At 44.7% G+C, this 12,462-nt stretch overlaps 1 protein-coding gene across 1 annotated transcript in view; it reads left to right on the top strand.

Moving 5' to 3' along the window:
- Positions 1-12,462, top strand: part of Pde11a (phosphodiesterase 11A) — a 327,936-nt gene that overhangs the window by 234,087 nt on the left and 81,387 nt on the right. Inside the window, exons 11-12 of the mRNA XM_087900073.1 lie at positions 6,981-7,127; positions 7,595-7,702. Coding sequence (XP_087756199.1) covers positions 6,981-7,127; positions 7,595-7,702 — 255 coding nt within the window. The remainder of the gene's footprint in view (positions 1-6,980; positions 7,128-7,594; positions 7,703-12,462) is intronic.

The following is a 12,462-nucleotide window of genomic DNA, read 5'->3' as shown; positions in this document are numbered from 1 at the left end:
GGATCGGTGTCAGCCTAGGATTAGCTTCTACATCTGTTGGGAAGAATGTTCTAGGCAATCACAGGTGAATTAACTAGATGACTCAGAGAAAACGCAAGAAATCGCATGCTCCTTTTTGGTGATGGCACTGCACTAGCAAGCTCATGTCTGCTGTGTGTGTCTGCTCCTCCAGTAGACAGCTTGTTCATTCAGGAAGATCTTGGTCTCTCAAGAGTTGATTCTACGTGTGTCCGATCAGCACAAAACTAACTGGGATTCATTCCAAAGGCAGCTATAAGCTTAGAGAATTCCCCGAGTGAATTCATACAAATAAAAGCTAAGACAGTATTCTCCCAAATGGGTCTAGGAAGTTCATCATAAGAAATGGACCATGCGGCAGGTCATTTGCAGCTAAATCCCAAGTGCTGTTCACAGCGTACCAAGTTACTTTGCACTGGACAGGAATGGGTGACCCTTAGCTTGGCATTGGTCCATTTCCAGAGGTAGTGGGGGTAGTTCGGAGCCAGGATTTGCAGCTCAGAGTCAGATCTGCCTCTGTTGATTACACTGCGAATTTAGAGCAATCATTTTATCTATTTATGTGGCTTCCTCGTAATATAGGATTTTGAATACTCCCCCCAGATTAAATATTCTTAGTGTGCTAATAAAGAACCAAGGAGTTAATATTCACGAAATACCAAAAGCCATCCCCAGCACTTCATGAGTTCTGTGGGGAAAGTACCCTGGAATCCCTTCTGCATCTCCATGACTCAGCTTCCTCCTCCACCAGTCCTGGAAGCCTAAGGCCTCCCTGCCTCAGCTTTCGTCCAGAGGAGCAAGCGGGTGTCTGGAACAGGCAGCAACAGGTCTACTTTGCTCTGAGTGGTCAGGGCCGACCAGCCATCCACTTTGTTATCTCTTCCCGTTTACTGAACATCACAAAATGCAGTATTGTGTGTCAAGTGACCCAGGATTGTATTTTACGTTTTATAGTGCCTGCGAAAGCTTCCTTTTCAGCAGTTTATGACTCCCTTTGATAAGCCCTCAACTACACAGGTCCAAACAAAGCAAAGGACCAGCCAGATCGGAGGAGTCCAGGTACTCCCAGCCAGACAGTCTCACTTCTTGAGCTTCATTCAAATTAGCTGCGGTACTCATAATTCTGTGTTTTCATTTATTGCTGCGGTAAACTAAATGGTTCTTTATCCGAATGTTATTTCCTGGCTATTAATCCAGTAGTTATTTTGGATTGTGGTACTCCTCTGTGATTTAGGGATATAGCACCTTATAAATATTTAAAAGCTGAAGACTGACACTTTGAGAAATTGACTTTGATTTGTTTTGTTAATGTCGTATGGCTGGAGTAATTATAGGTTTGGAGGATAGGGCTCCATCCTGTGCTCCTTGGGTGGGATGGGTGGCAAGTATCTACAGCACAAGGAACTGGGCAATAGAAGGCCTTTCCGGGGCTTTGGCAGGTGAGACGGCCGCACCTGCCTCCTCAGGATGTCCTCTGCCTTTTATTCTTCATTGCACAAAACCTGCTCTTACATCCAAGACTGTATGGATGCAAACTGCCCATATTTGGTAAAATGGTCCAAAGAAGATCTCTCCTGAACGTCTGGGGATGTTTTATGTATCCGTACATGCCAGCAAGGGTTTACTGCAGGGCTCGGGATGACATATGGACTGGTGTGATTTAACTGTGGATCAATCAACCTATTAGGGAAAAAAGACAAGGTCAATAAGGTTGGGTCTTAGTGAACCAGAGGTCATCCTCCATTTCTCAACCTAATGTTCTTATTTCCTTTCCATTAACATTTCATAATGAAAAAATGCCTATATTCTTTAATTTTTGAGATAATTAAGTGAATTTAGTGCCTTTGAAGGGGGAAGATTTATAATGGCACAGAGAACCACACTATTAATAACCGGAAGACAGGGGCCACGGGGAGAGCAGCAATGATGTTGCCATTGCCATTTAGGCTTCTTTGGTGACAATCGGTAAGAGGTTTCAAGCCCCCATTTCAACTCAGAAACAGACTTTCCTGCTGAAAGCAGACAGACCTGTGTCGTTTTGCATCCTGACTTTGTCTCCTAGGAAGCAGTTTTCTGGTCGCTCTTTAATCTCCAGGAAGCAGTTTTCTGGTCGCTCTTAAATCTGAACAAATTGCAACAAATAGAGATATTTTCAAACACTTGACATCCTCTATAGCAAACCATCAAAGTGGGAGGGGAGCGGGGCTGTTCTGGAACTTTCCAAAGGAGGAGCAGTGTGGTATCTGTTGGTTATCACAGCCTGAGTAGTGTGGTCACTCGCACTGAACACGCAGGCACAATAGACATGGCTGCTGTCAGTCGTGTGTGTTAGAAGAGACTGAATACTAAATCCAGCTTACTTCTGAGTTCCCAAGTTGTCCATTAAAAAAATATCATTTCATAGCAACATTTTGATGATTTCCAGATTGAAACAGTCACTTAAGCATCCTCATTTTCTTCTTTGTTCCCTTACTAGGCCTTTTAAAATAGTCATAGAGGATTTGGTATCAATTCTCAAAGCCAAATAAATTGAGAAAGAAGTTACTAACGACCACACTTTGGAACCTAGAGAACAGGCAGATAAATGGGATTTAACTTAGCAAACCCCAGAAAGTCCAAACAGCCAGCGATGGGAGTTGAGAGGTCAGCTTTACACCATCGAACCCCCGCACCCTACAAACAGCTCAGCAGCTCAGGGGCTGGCTCTGAGTGACCACAAAAGTGGGGCTGCTGCCAGAAAGCAGCGTGTCTAAGGGCAGTTGAATCCAGGCTCCCTGTCCCGCTTCCTGGAATCTGGAAGCTAGCCTTTGGTTAGGCAGAGCAGGAGAGTCTTTGCACAGGGCCATCTGTGCAGAGGAGGGCAGGGGTTCGGGCTGAAGATGAAGGAACAGTTCCACACTGAGGTTCCCCAGAGGCCCCCTACAGACTCCCAACTGGATACCAGCCAGATTTTCCAGGGAGCAGGAACCAATAAACAGCAAAGACAGGAGGAAGCTTCCCAAAGAAAACAGGTCACTCAACCCCTCGGCAGGGCAACCTCTAAGCTGTAATAGATGCTTTTAAGCAAAAATAGGAAACCAAAGATTACCGGACACCTGAGGAAATCCTCCAAGACTTCTGAAGCCTCTGATACCTCAAACTCCCTTACTGGAGGGTAGTTGAGAAAGACCCTGAGCCATCTGAGGATGAAGGGAAAGGGTGGTGGGTGCTCATTCCTTGGTCTATTATCCTTAAAGTGAAGATAGCAGCTTAGATGATACAGCAACATGCTGGACAAACAAGCCAGTGCCATGAAGACCAATACTGCACGGCTCCCTATGTACATAGTAGTTAGAGCAACCAAACATGGAAACCAAAAACAGAACAATGGCTGCTAAAAGCTGAGATGGGATCATAGAAGTCGCTCAGTGGGTGTGATTACACAGGATGAAAAGTTCTAGAGGTCTGCTATACAATAATATACATGTATTTAATAATTATGTTAGCTTGAATTTTTGTATAAATTAGCATATGTGTTTCTGTCATCATAAGAACAAAGATCAAAGCAGAGTGGTAAAAAACAAATAGAGAAGGAGAAGAAATGTCCAATGGGACTGTCATTAACATCTTCAGAGAAGTGAGGGTAGTGTCCTGGTTGTTTCTCTCTTGCTGTGATAAAACCCTGACCAAGACAACTTGGGGAGGAAAGGATTGATTTGACCTTACAGGTTGAAGTCCCTCATCTAGAGAAGTCAGAGCAGGAACCTGGAGACATCTCTTCATGTCATCCATAGATTGGTCAAAGCATCTATGCTATGGGATAATGTTCTTGTATACTATAAAGATTTGTCACTCATATTAGTTTAATAAAACATTGACTGGCCAGTAGCCAGGCAGGAAGTATAGGTGGAGCAACCAGACTAAGGGAATTCTGGGAAGATAAAAGGCAGAGAGCAAGTCACCAGCCAGACACAGGGAAAACAAGATGAGAATGCCTTACTGAGAAAAAGTACCAAGTCTCAAGGCTAAACATAGACAAGAATTATGAGTTAATTTAAGTAAGAGCTAGTAAATAATAAGCCTGAGCTAATAGGTCAAACAGTTTATAATTAATAAGCCTCTGTATGTTTCTTTGGGACTGAACAGCTGCGGTACTGGCTGGGACAGAAACTTCCATCTACACATCTAACATTTTCAAAGGAGACAATGTTGTCATTAATAAGTTCTCTACCAATTTATTTGACAAGAATTTGGAACCAATGGTAAGCACAGAGTTGACAACAAAGTTCACAGTAAAGAGGATGTTAGCCCAACATAACCAGTTCCAGCACTCAGGAGGGAGTTCAAGGCCAGCCTTTGCTCCACTGAGAGACTGAAGAACTACTACTAACCTTACCATAGAATTTAAAATGAGGTCAATGAATTGGCAGGTGGTCATAGTAAATTGTATGAGTTAACGACGAATATCTTGTAGGTGGGCATAATGGTATAATTATTGAATAGTACCTAACAAAACAAAGTATGAATATATGTATGTGTGTATGTTTGTAGGCATGCAGGCATGTATGTATGAAATGGTGTAGTACATGAGGCAGCAGAGGTTGTTAGATGTAGCATGAGTCAGCTTGACCATTGTCTTCAACGGTGGGGTCTTGGATAATTCTTCAAAGAAAACAATTGTAAGAAGTATTAAGATTGTAACTATCTTAGCTGATTAAAATAAATCTAGGTGTTGAAAGTGGTTGCTCTCGGTAAGAAAACATTTGTTGCCAGAGGACTATGACTGTGTGTTTATGTTTGTAACAGCATGGTGGAGCTGATTTGCATTCAACACTGACATGTTAATCCTGCAGAGATCCAATGCATCAGTGTTTATTGCCACCTATTAACAATAGCCAAAATATGGAATCAGCCTAAGTGTCTGTCTGCAGGATGGCAGCTAAATAGAATGTGGTTCCTGGAAGTGACAGACAACGGCACAGAATTTTGTTTAGTCATAAGGAAGAAAGAAGCTGGGCTGGGAGATGGCTCAGTGGATAAGTGGCATCCGTGGGAGCACAAGGACCTGAGTTCAGACGGCTGGCCCCACATAAAGCTGCGTGCCTCTGAAACCTTAGTGCTGCGGCGGGCACAAACAGGGGACGGGGCGGGCACAAGTGGGGGACAGGCAGATCCTAGGAGATCACTGGACAGACATCCTAGCCAACTGAGGAGTTCTAATTGAGTGATAGGCCCTTTCTCAAAAGAGAGAAAGGTGGAGAGGATAGTGAAAGACGCAATGTCAGCCTCTGGCTACCACATGCACACACAAACAGGCACACACACAAATACCAAAAGAAAAACAAAATTGTGTCACTTGAAGCAAAATATAAACAGACATAATAAATAAATAAATAAATAAATAAATAAATAAATAAATAAATAAATAAATAAATTGGATCTTGGAACCAGCATGCTAAATAAAATCGGCCGGACTCAGAAAGGCAAATATTGTGTGGTCTCTCTCATATGTGGGATATACATTCAAATACATGTGTGACATTACAGTGGGGCTATTGATGGAGAGGAACAGGGCTAACAGGAAGGGAGATGGGAGAGGGGTAGACTTTGAGCAAAATACTTGACATGCATGTGTGACATTCTCAACAAAATCTGTTATTTTGTACACTTATTTTTTTAAAAAAAACTAATGTAGATTTTTCCAACTTTTATGAAAAAGTTTTAAAGTAAATAAGCAAGCAAGGCACTCTTGTGGGGACACATACACACCAAGAAGATTCCTACCACTGTGAATTCCACAAGCCTTGCCATCTAATTCCGGGAATCTAGTATCTACAAACCTATTGTTATATTAAAAAAATGATTTGGTAAAATCCAAGGGAATTAATTTTTGATAGAATTAAAGTCTTCAAAATGGAAGCTTAGCTGTCCCAACACATAGATTCGGTCATCGCTCATCCACAGTGGGGAATAAGCAGTGTTTGTATTTTTAGCTTAGGCACATAAACTTTTGCAGAAAAGCACGGGGTTGGAGAGGCAGGATTGATTATGTGGTTTCTGGAATGCCCGGAGTGACCAGAGCTGGGTTTAATTGCTTAGCCAAAGTAGTTCCAGGGCATAAATTACTCGCAGGGTAATTTATACCCAGTGAATAGACTAGGAATACAAATGCACAATGGTCTCTGGTAACTTGAAAGGCATTAAATAACCCACACACACAGCAAGAGTGGTCCAAATGGCAAGGTAAACCCAACCAATTGGCATAAAAATGATTTCCAAAGATTTGGCTTCCCTCTCCTTTAGGCTTGTGCAGGATAACTGATTGACAGCCACCTAACAGGAGTGTTCGGAAACTCTAAATAAGTATGACCAGTGTTAGAAGGGTACTGTCTATTGCTAAACAATATAGCAAAATTGATCTTTTAACTGAACTGCCCTCTCTCTGAGAAGCTCTGTTTTATCATCAGTGCAGCATGGTTTGTGCCAGAGATGAGCTGCTTGCCCTCTTCTGTCCTTCTGCATATGCAGAATGGATGTTTAATAGAGAGTATTTTTGCAAGATCCGGGATACAAGAATGCAAAGAAGAGTGGTGTGTTCCCACGTCCTGCTCCGCATGGAAGCAAATAAAATTCATAGCTGCTGGCCACCCAGATGTTTCTGCGTGCAGCAATATGCATCAGAGTACATTGTATGGCCATAGTTCCAGTAAACTAGACAGTTGTCTATTCTAAATTCGGTAGAGAGATCCAGTGTGTATATTTTATCTTCTAATTAGCTTCCCTTCTCTCCTTCCCCACTCCATTTTCTTGAGCATTTGCTGCTCAGAAACAAAAGACATTTATAGCTCAGAGTTTAGCCGTATTGGGGTGTAAGCGCGGGTCAGGCCTGATTTATGTGGCACCGTTGATAAGCCAGAGAGAGTGAGACACGGGGTTAGGTAAAGCTAGTGAACTTGTCTTGGCTTGTGTCTCTGATTCCGTAGGCAGCCAATATCCCTCTGGTGTCAGAGCTGGCCATTGACGACATTCATTTTGATGACTTTTCCCTTGACGTTGACGCCATGATCACAGCTGCCCTCCGGATGTTCATGGAGCTGGGCATGGTACAGAAATTTAAAATCGACTACGAGGTAAGAGGTTCTGGGATGGAGCTAAGGGGTGCACCTGGCGAAGTGTCGCAGCCACGGTGATGTAAAGGCTTTTCCAAAGATACGCTGTAGGTGACGGTTCCTGCCTATGGGCCCCACGAAAGTGCCCCGAGAATCTGGCAGAGTGTTAGCAGAAGTTTAGGGTTTTGTTTTCCTTTGTTAAAAATGTCTTTATTAGATTTGCCTTGTGTTACGTGTTTGACTGTTTTGCCTGTGTGTAAGTATGGGCACCACATGCATTCCTGGGACCCACAGGAGGTCAGAAGAGGTCACAGAACACCCTCACACTCGAGGTAAAGGTGTGAAAAAGACCCCAATCTGCCACCAGCACCATAGTTGCTCTTAACGACTCAGCCACCCGCCCAGTGCCTGGTGGAAAGTCCCGATTGCCTTGGTGTCCTCTGAGGACACAAACCCATCCCTCACACAGCCTCCTCCTCCCATTTCAGACCTTGTGCCGGTGGCTTCTGACAGTAAGGAAGAATTACCGAATGGTTCTCTACCACAACTGGAGACACGCCTTCAACGTGTGCCAGCTGATGTTCGCCATGCTCACCGTAAGTACGTCTGCGGATGGCGGAAGGCCGCCTTCTGTTCGCGCAGACCTCCTGGCTTTCTCCTATATATTTCAATGCCACTGAAAAGTTTCTCCATGGTGAAGCCATGGCACCCCACACACGTCCTGGTTATGGCGGCATGCATTTGACAACAGCTAATTTAAAGCCACGAAAGCATCAACACCTTAAGACAGGGCTGCAGCCCTAGAATGGAGACCGGGGCCTTTCCCCAGTGTTCTCGGTTGGCAAGCTGGTTCCCTGCCCATCCTTACTCCCTGCCCCTAACACCTGGACTTTCTGTGTAATTTCTTTGTGGAGGAATAGAGATCTAAGTCACAGGGCAGAGAAACCCCTGGATAAGATTGGGTTGCAGCCACGAGCCGAGAGGGTATGTGGGCATGACCATGAGAATCTGGAATTCTGAAAGAACACTTGCTTGGGGAACTGTCCAGTGAGGCCTCAGGAGAAGGAAGGGGTAAGAGTGGACACCCAGGGTTCAGAAGCTCACTAAGCTGAAACTATCTGTCCCCTGGGCTCTAGCCTGTGTGACTTGGAGAGAAAACCGGCACAGCTGGCCAGAAACGGCCTTGGGATTAACTCTGAAAGCAAATGTTGACGGCAAGGATCAAAACAAAACCCTCTACTTATTCCCATTTGCTAGCGAGAAACGTTTTCTGGTTTCTGCTTGCATTGTTAAATGACCAAGGAAAATGTTCCTGACTTAAATATGTTAGATTCTCTGCTGCTTAGTAACGTAGACAAGTATTGATATGTACCCATGTGTGAATATACATAAATATGCTTACTATGTAAAAAATAGATGACGGGTTCCAGATTCTTACAACATTAATACAAATCCCTCATGTCTTTGTACCCATCTTAAAATTTAGACACAAAATAGGAACTTCTGTGTGAAATGCATTTTGCTTTGGTACAAATGAACGAAGAACATCCCACCTCTTCATCGGAATCTCCATCCTGCTCTCTGCCCATTAAACGTCTCCCCAACCTTGAAGGTACTGATCCAATGCCAGCTTTTCTACTGAGCTCCCCGTTCTCCCAAAACATCAGCCATTCCTTTCTCCTCCACCATACCAGCGTAGGCAGTGTTTCTACCGGGTGTCTTAAGGTCCCAATCTCTCATTCTCACTACGCCACCTGAGGAAAGAGAATTCCTTACTCCTTCAGCATGTGTGTTCCCAGCCTCTACATCCCAGCACACCCGTCCTCTGCCTTGCACTCGGTCAGCTCTCAACCATGTATGTTGTACTGGAGTCAACTCAAGTGTGCAGAAGACGAGACTCAAAGGCCTTTGCTTTCAGCTTTGGAACTTGTGTGGCTCCGCCTCTGCTTCAGGATGAGGCAGACGGACTGGGAACGCTGGACTGGTCCTGCCTTCTGCCGTCTACACCATCAGAGTCAAGACGTTGCTTATGGAGGGGAATGCGCTCAGGAGGCTTACTTGCTCAGGGGCCAACACTGCTTGGAAACCAAAACACCTTCACCTTGCTCAACTTTAACAGAGCTTAGTAGACAAGAAATAGCTTGCATGTGGGGAACTTATGAATCCAGCTCACTGAAAGCAATGACTTGTTAACTAGTTACCTTGGAAAACCTGTGGAATTGTGGAATTGCCAAAATAAGCAAGCAGGAGTTTTGCTCAGGTAAAGGGATTAGAAATGTTCATGACACTGTGTTGTAGATATGAAGGGCAGGGGTGGTCTTTTATAACAAGCCTCTCGGGACACAGGCATCTGGCAGCAGTGGCGGGGTCATGGTGCAGCCACAGGTGCAGACAGGATTGAATACTGACCTTTCATCACCGAACGTTTTTGTGGTACCAGCAGCCTTGATTCTTCTTAACTAGTGTAAAAAAAAAAAAAAAAGGTAGAGCATTCTAGCTATGCCCCCACTCCCCATACTTGGGGGCATCGTCCTGTCAGAGTATTTTAAGGGTGTTTTGTGTTTGCTCAGCAACTTGGAGAGTGTCACTGTTAGGAAAAGTCTGGGTTTTGTGTTTGTATCCATGCTGATGCAAAAATAGAAGCCTTCACTGTTCTCCCAGGGCGACGGGCGGGAGGCTGTGACGTGCAGAAAGGGGTCTTTGGAGAGAGGGCGTCAGTGGATGTTATTCCAGTCTCCCACACTCAGACCTGCGCCGTCGCATCTGGAAGAGCCGTCGTTTTCCATTCCCGGTGATCCGCTGAACTTAATGAAGGATTACCGCAGGCCGAAACACCAACTTCTGATTTTTTCCACACAAGCATCTTCTCCAGTTTTGATCTTGGAAAATCTGGTTAAGCCGAATTTTTTGAATCAAGACAGCAATTCTGGAGATAGCTAAGACTGTATGACGCATGCAGACCAAGTTCACGTCAAATCTAGTTTCTGACGTATGATCTATGGGAAAGGACAGCCATTATGTCTGCATGGGTGCCAGAGCTGCACTCAACCCTGGAGTCTGCTGAGGTCTCTTATGAGTTCCCTTCACTGGACATCCTGCCTCCATTCACAGGATCACACATTTTACTTCTGGGTGAGAAGTTAAAACCAAAACCAAACTTTTCTATTAATCTGGATTTTTTTTTTTGAGGCAAGTTATGTAGCCCAGGCTGGCCTTAAACAAGCCATGTAGCTAACAACTTATTTTTAAAAACATGTTTTTTTATTATTTTTGAGAATTTTCAAGCATACATACAATGTATTTTGAATATATCCACTTCTCATTTCTTCCTAACTCCTATCAGATACACTCCCCCTCCTCCCCATCCCAACTTGGCATCATTTTTTATTTAACTTTTAATTTGGGAGGAATTTCACACATGAACACTTTATTTACACCCCCTTGTCACCACCTAACACTTCCCTTGCCCCCGACTCCCTCTCCAACTCATGACCTCCTCTTCTTTAGACGCATAATTATAATTTACACAACTAATTACGGCTGTATATCCGTTTTCTGGGCCCGTCTGATCTTGTCTCTATGTGTGTATGTTGAGGGCTGGCCTCCTGGGATTGGATAATCAGGAGCTGGTCTTTGGAGAAGACCGATTCTTCCTCTCTCGGAAGCCACTAATTGCCTGTTGCTCTTCATCTAGGAGCGGGGCCTTGTGAAATGTCCCCATCTGTAGGGGCGCGTCAACAAGTGTCGTCATTACTCAGGTCTTGTTGATATTTCATGGTGCAGCTTCCCTGCCATATATAGAAGGCACCGTCTCAGAGCAGACTTCTTGGCTCTTACAATCATTCTGCTCCCTCTTCCGAGACGTTCCCTGAGCCTTAGGCGGAGGAGTTCTATCTGTTGTGTTGTAGATGTATCCACAGTGGTTGGGCAGTCAGTGGTCTGTTGCTTTCAGCCTTTTGACCAGTTGTGGATTCTTGAATAAGCTTCATCTAATAATCTTCATCTGCTGCAAAAAGAGGCTTCTATGGGGGAGTGGGCGAGCTGTCCCTGTGGAGGTAGAGCACACACTTAGAATACCGCTAGGAAATATGACCGTTTGGGAAAGCAGCCACACTAGGTTCTCCTCTGGGGTCCATGACCTCGCCAGCCATGGGTAGTTGGCGAGGTTTACAGTGCCAAACATGAATTCCCTCCTCTTGAGCAGGACGGAAATCCAAGTAGGCAGCTGTTGGTTACCTCCATGGTATCAGTGCCACTATCACACCCTGGGGATGTTTTGCCACATTCTGGTCTTTGTGGGGTTGGGAGTCTTACCAGCTAGGTGGGACTGTTGGTTGGTGTTGGTGTTTTGGCAACTTATGTAGCACTCTTAGAGGCTACGAGAGCTGGTTTTCAGGGCACAGGCTTCCTCGTCACTTCTGGCTCGATTCCTCTGAGTGCTGTATCAGAAGTATGTAGTAGCTTCAACAGCAGTTGATAGACTGCTTACTACAGGTTCCAGGAGGCAACCGAGAGCAATGGCAATAGACTACATTATTTGGGTAGTCTCTTCACCCACCCCCGTCAACAACTCGAGAGGAAGTTGGGTTTGTTAGAGTCCTGAGAAAGCATTATTGCTCTAAGTAGCATAACCGCATTTAAACTGAGTATATGGGGGGGGGGGGGAGAGAGAGAGAGAGAGAGAGAGAGAAAGGGAGGGAGAGAGAGGGAGGGAGGGAGGAAGGGAGGGAAGGAAGGACAGAAGGAAGGAAGGAAGGAAGGAAGGAAAGAAGGAAGGGAGGAAGGAAGGAAGGAAGGAAGGAAGGAAGGAAGGAAGGAAGGAAGGAAGGAAGGAAGGAAGGAAAGAAGAAAATTTTTTTTACTATACCCCCATCTGGTTCAGTCACACCAAGAGAATGCCCTGAGTGTGCTAAAAATTTCCTCTAGATGGCGCTCCAAGGCAAAATTTCCCATCCAATCTCTGGCAAACAGGCAGGCAGTCAAACCTTGATCAACCTTCCCAGAACGTGTTTCTTCTCTTCTGACACGAGAGACACTAAGACACACAGACCAGTACAAAATTAATGTTTTCTTTAGAATGCTCACCAACAAAGCCACGGTGTGTCGCCATGCAGCCTGTTCGGTGAGAATGCCCTGTGTGACGACTCCCTCCTGAGTTAGCATGCCTTCTCCTGCGACTTGAAACCTGATGGTGCGGGTTTCATAAACCTATTGTCTGGGAGAAGGGGGAAGGTGCACAGCTTGCGTCACTACTGAGCAGATTTGGCCCACAAACGATGGGACACTGAAATTATGAATATATACACCAATTTCCTAGCCTTTATCGCTAAAATCATTTCACACAGAGGAAAATAAG

The sequence above is a fragment of the Myodes glareolus genome, chromosome 21 (assembly GCF_982192425.1).
Source record: "Myodes glareolus chromosome 21, mMyoGla1.1, whole genome shotgun sequence".
Classification (NCBI taxonomy): domain Eukaryota; kingdom Metazoa; phylum Chordata; class Mammalia; order Rodentia; family Cricetidae; genus Myodes; species Myodes glareolus.
The sequence above is the reverse complement of the archived record's forward strand: the minus strand, read 5'-3'. Positions and strand labels throughout refer to the sequence as shown.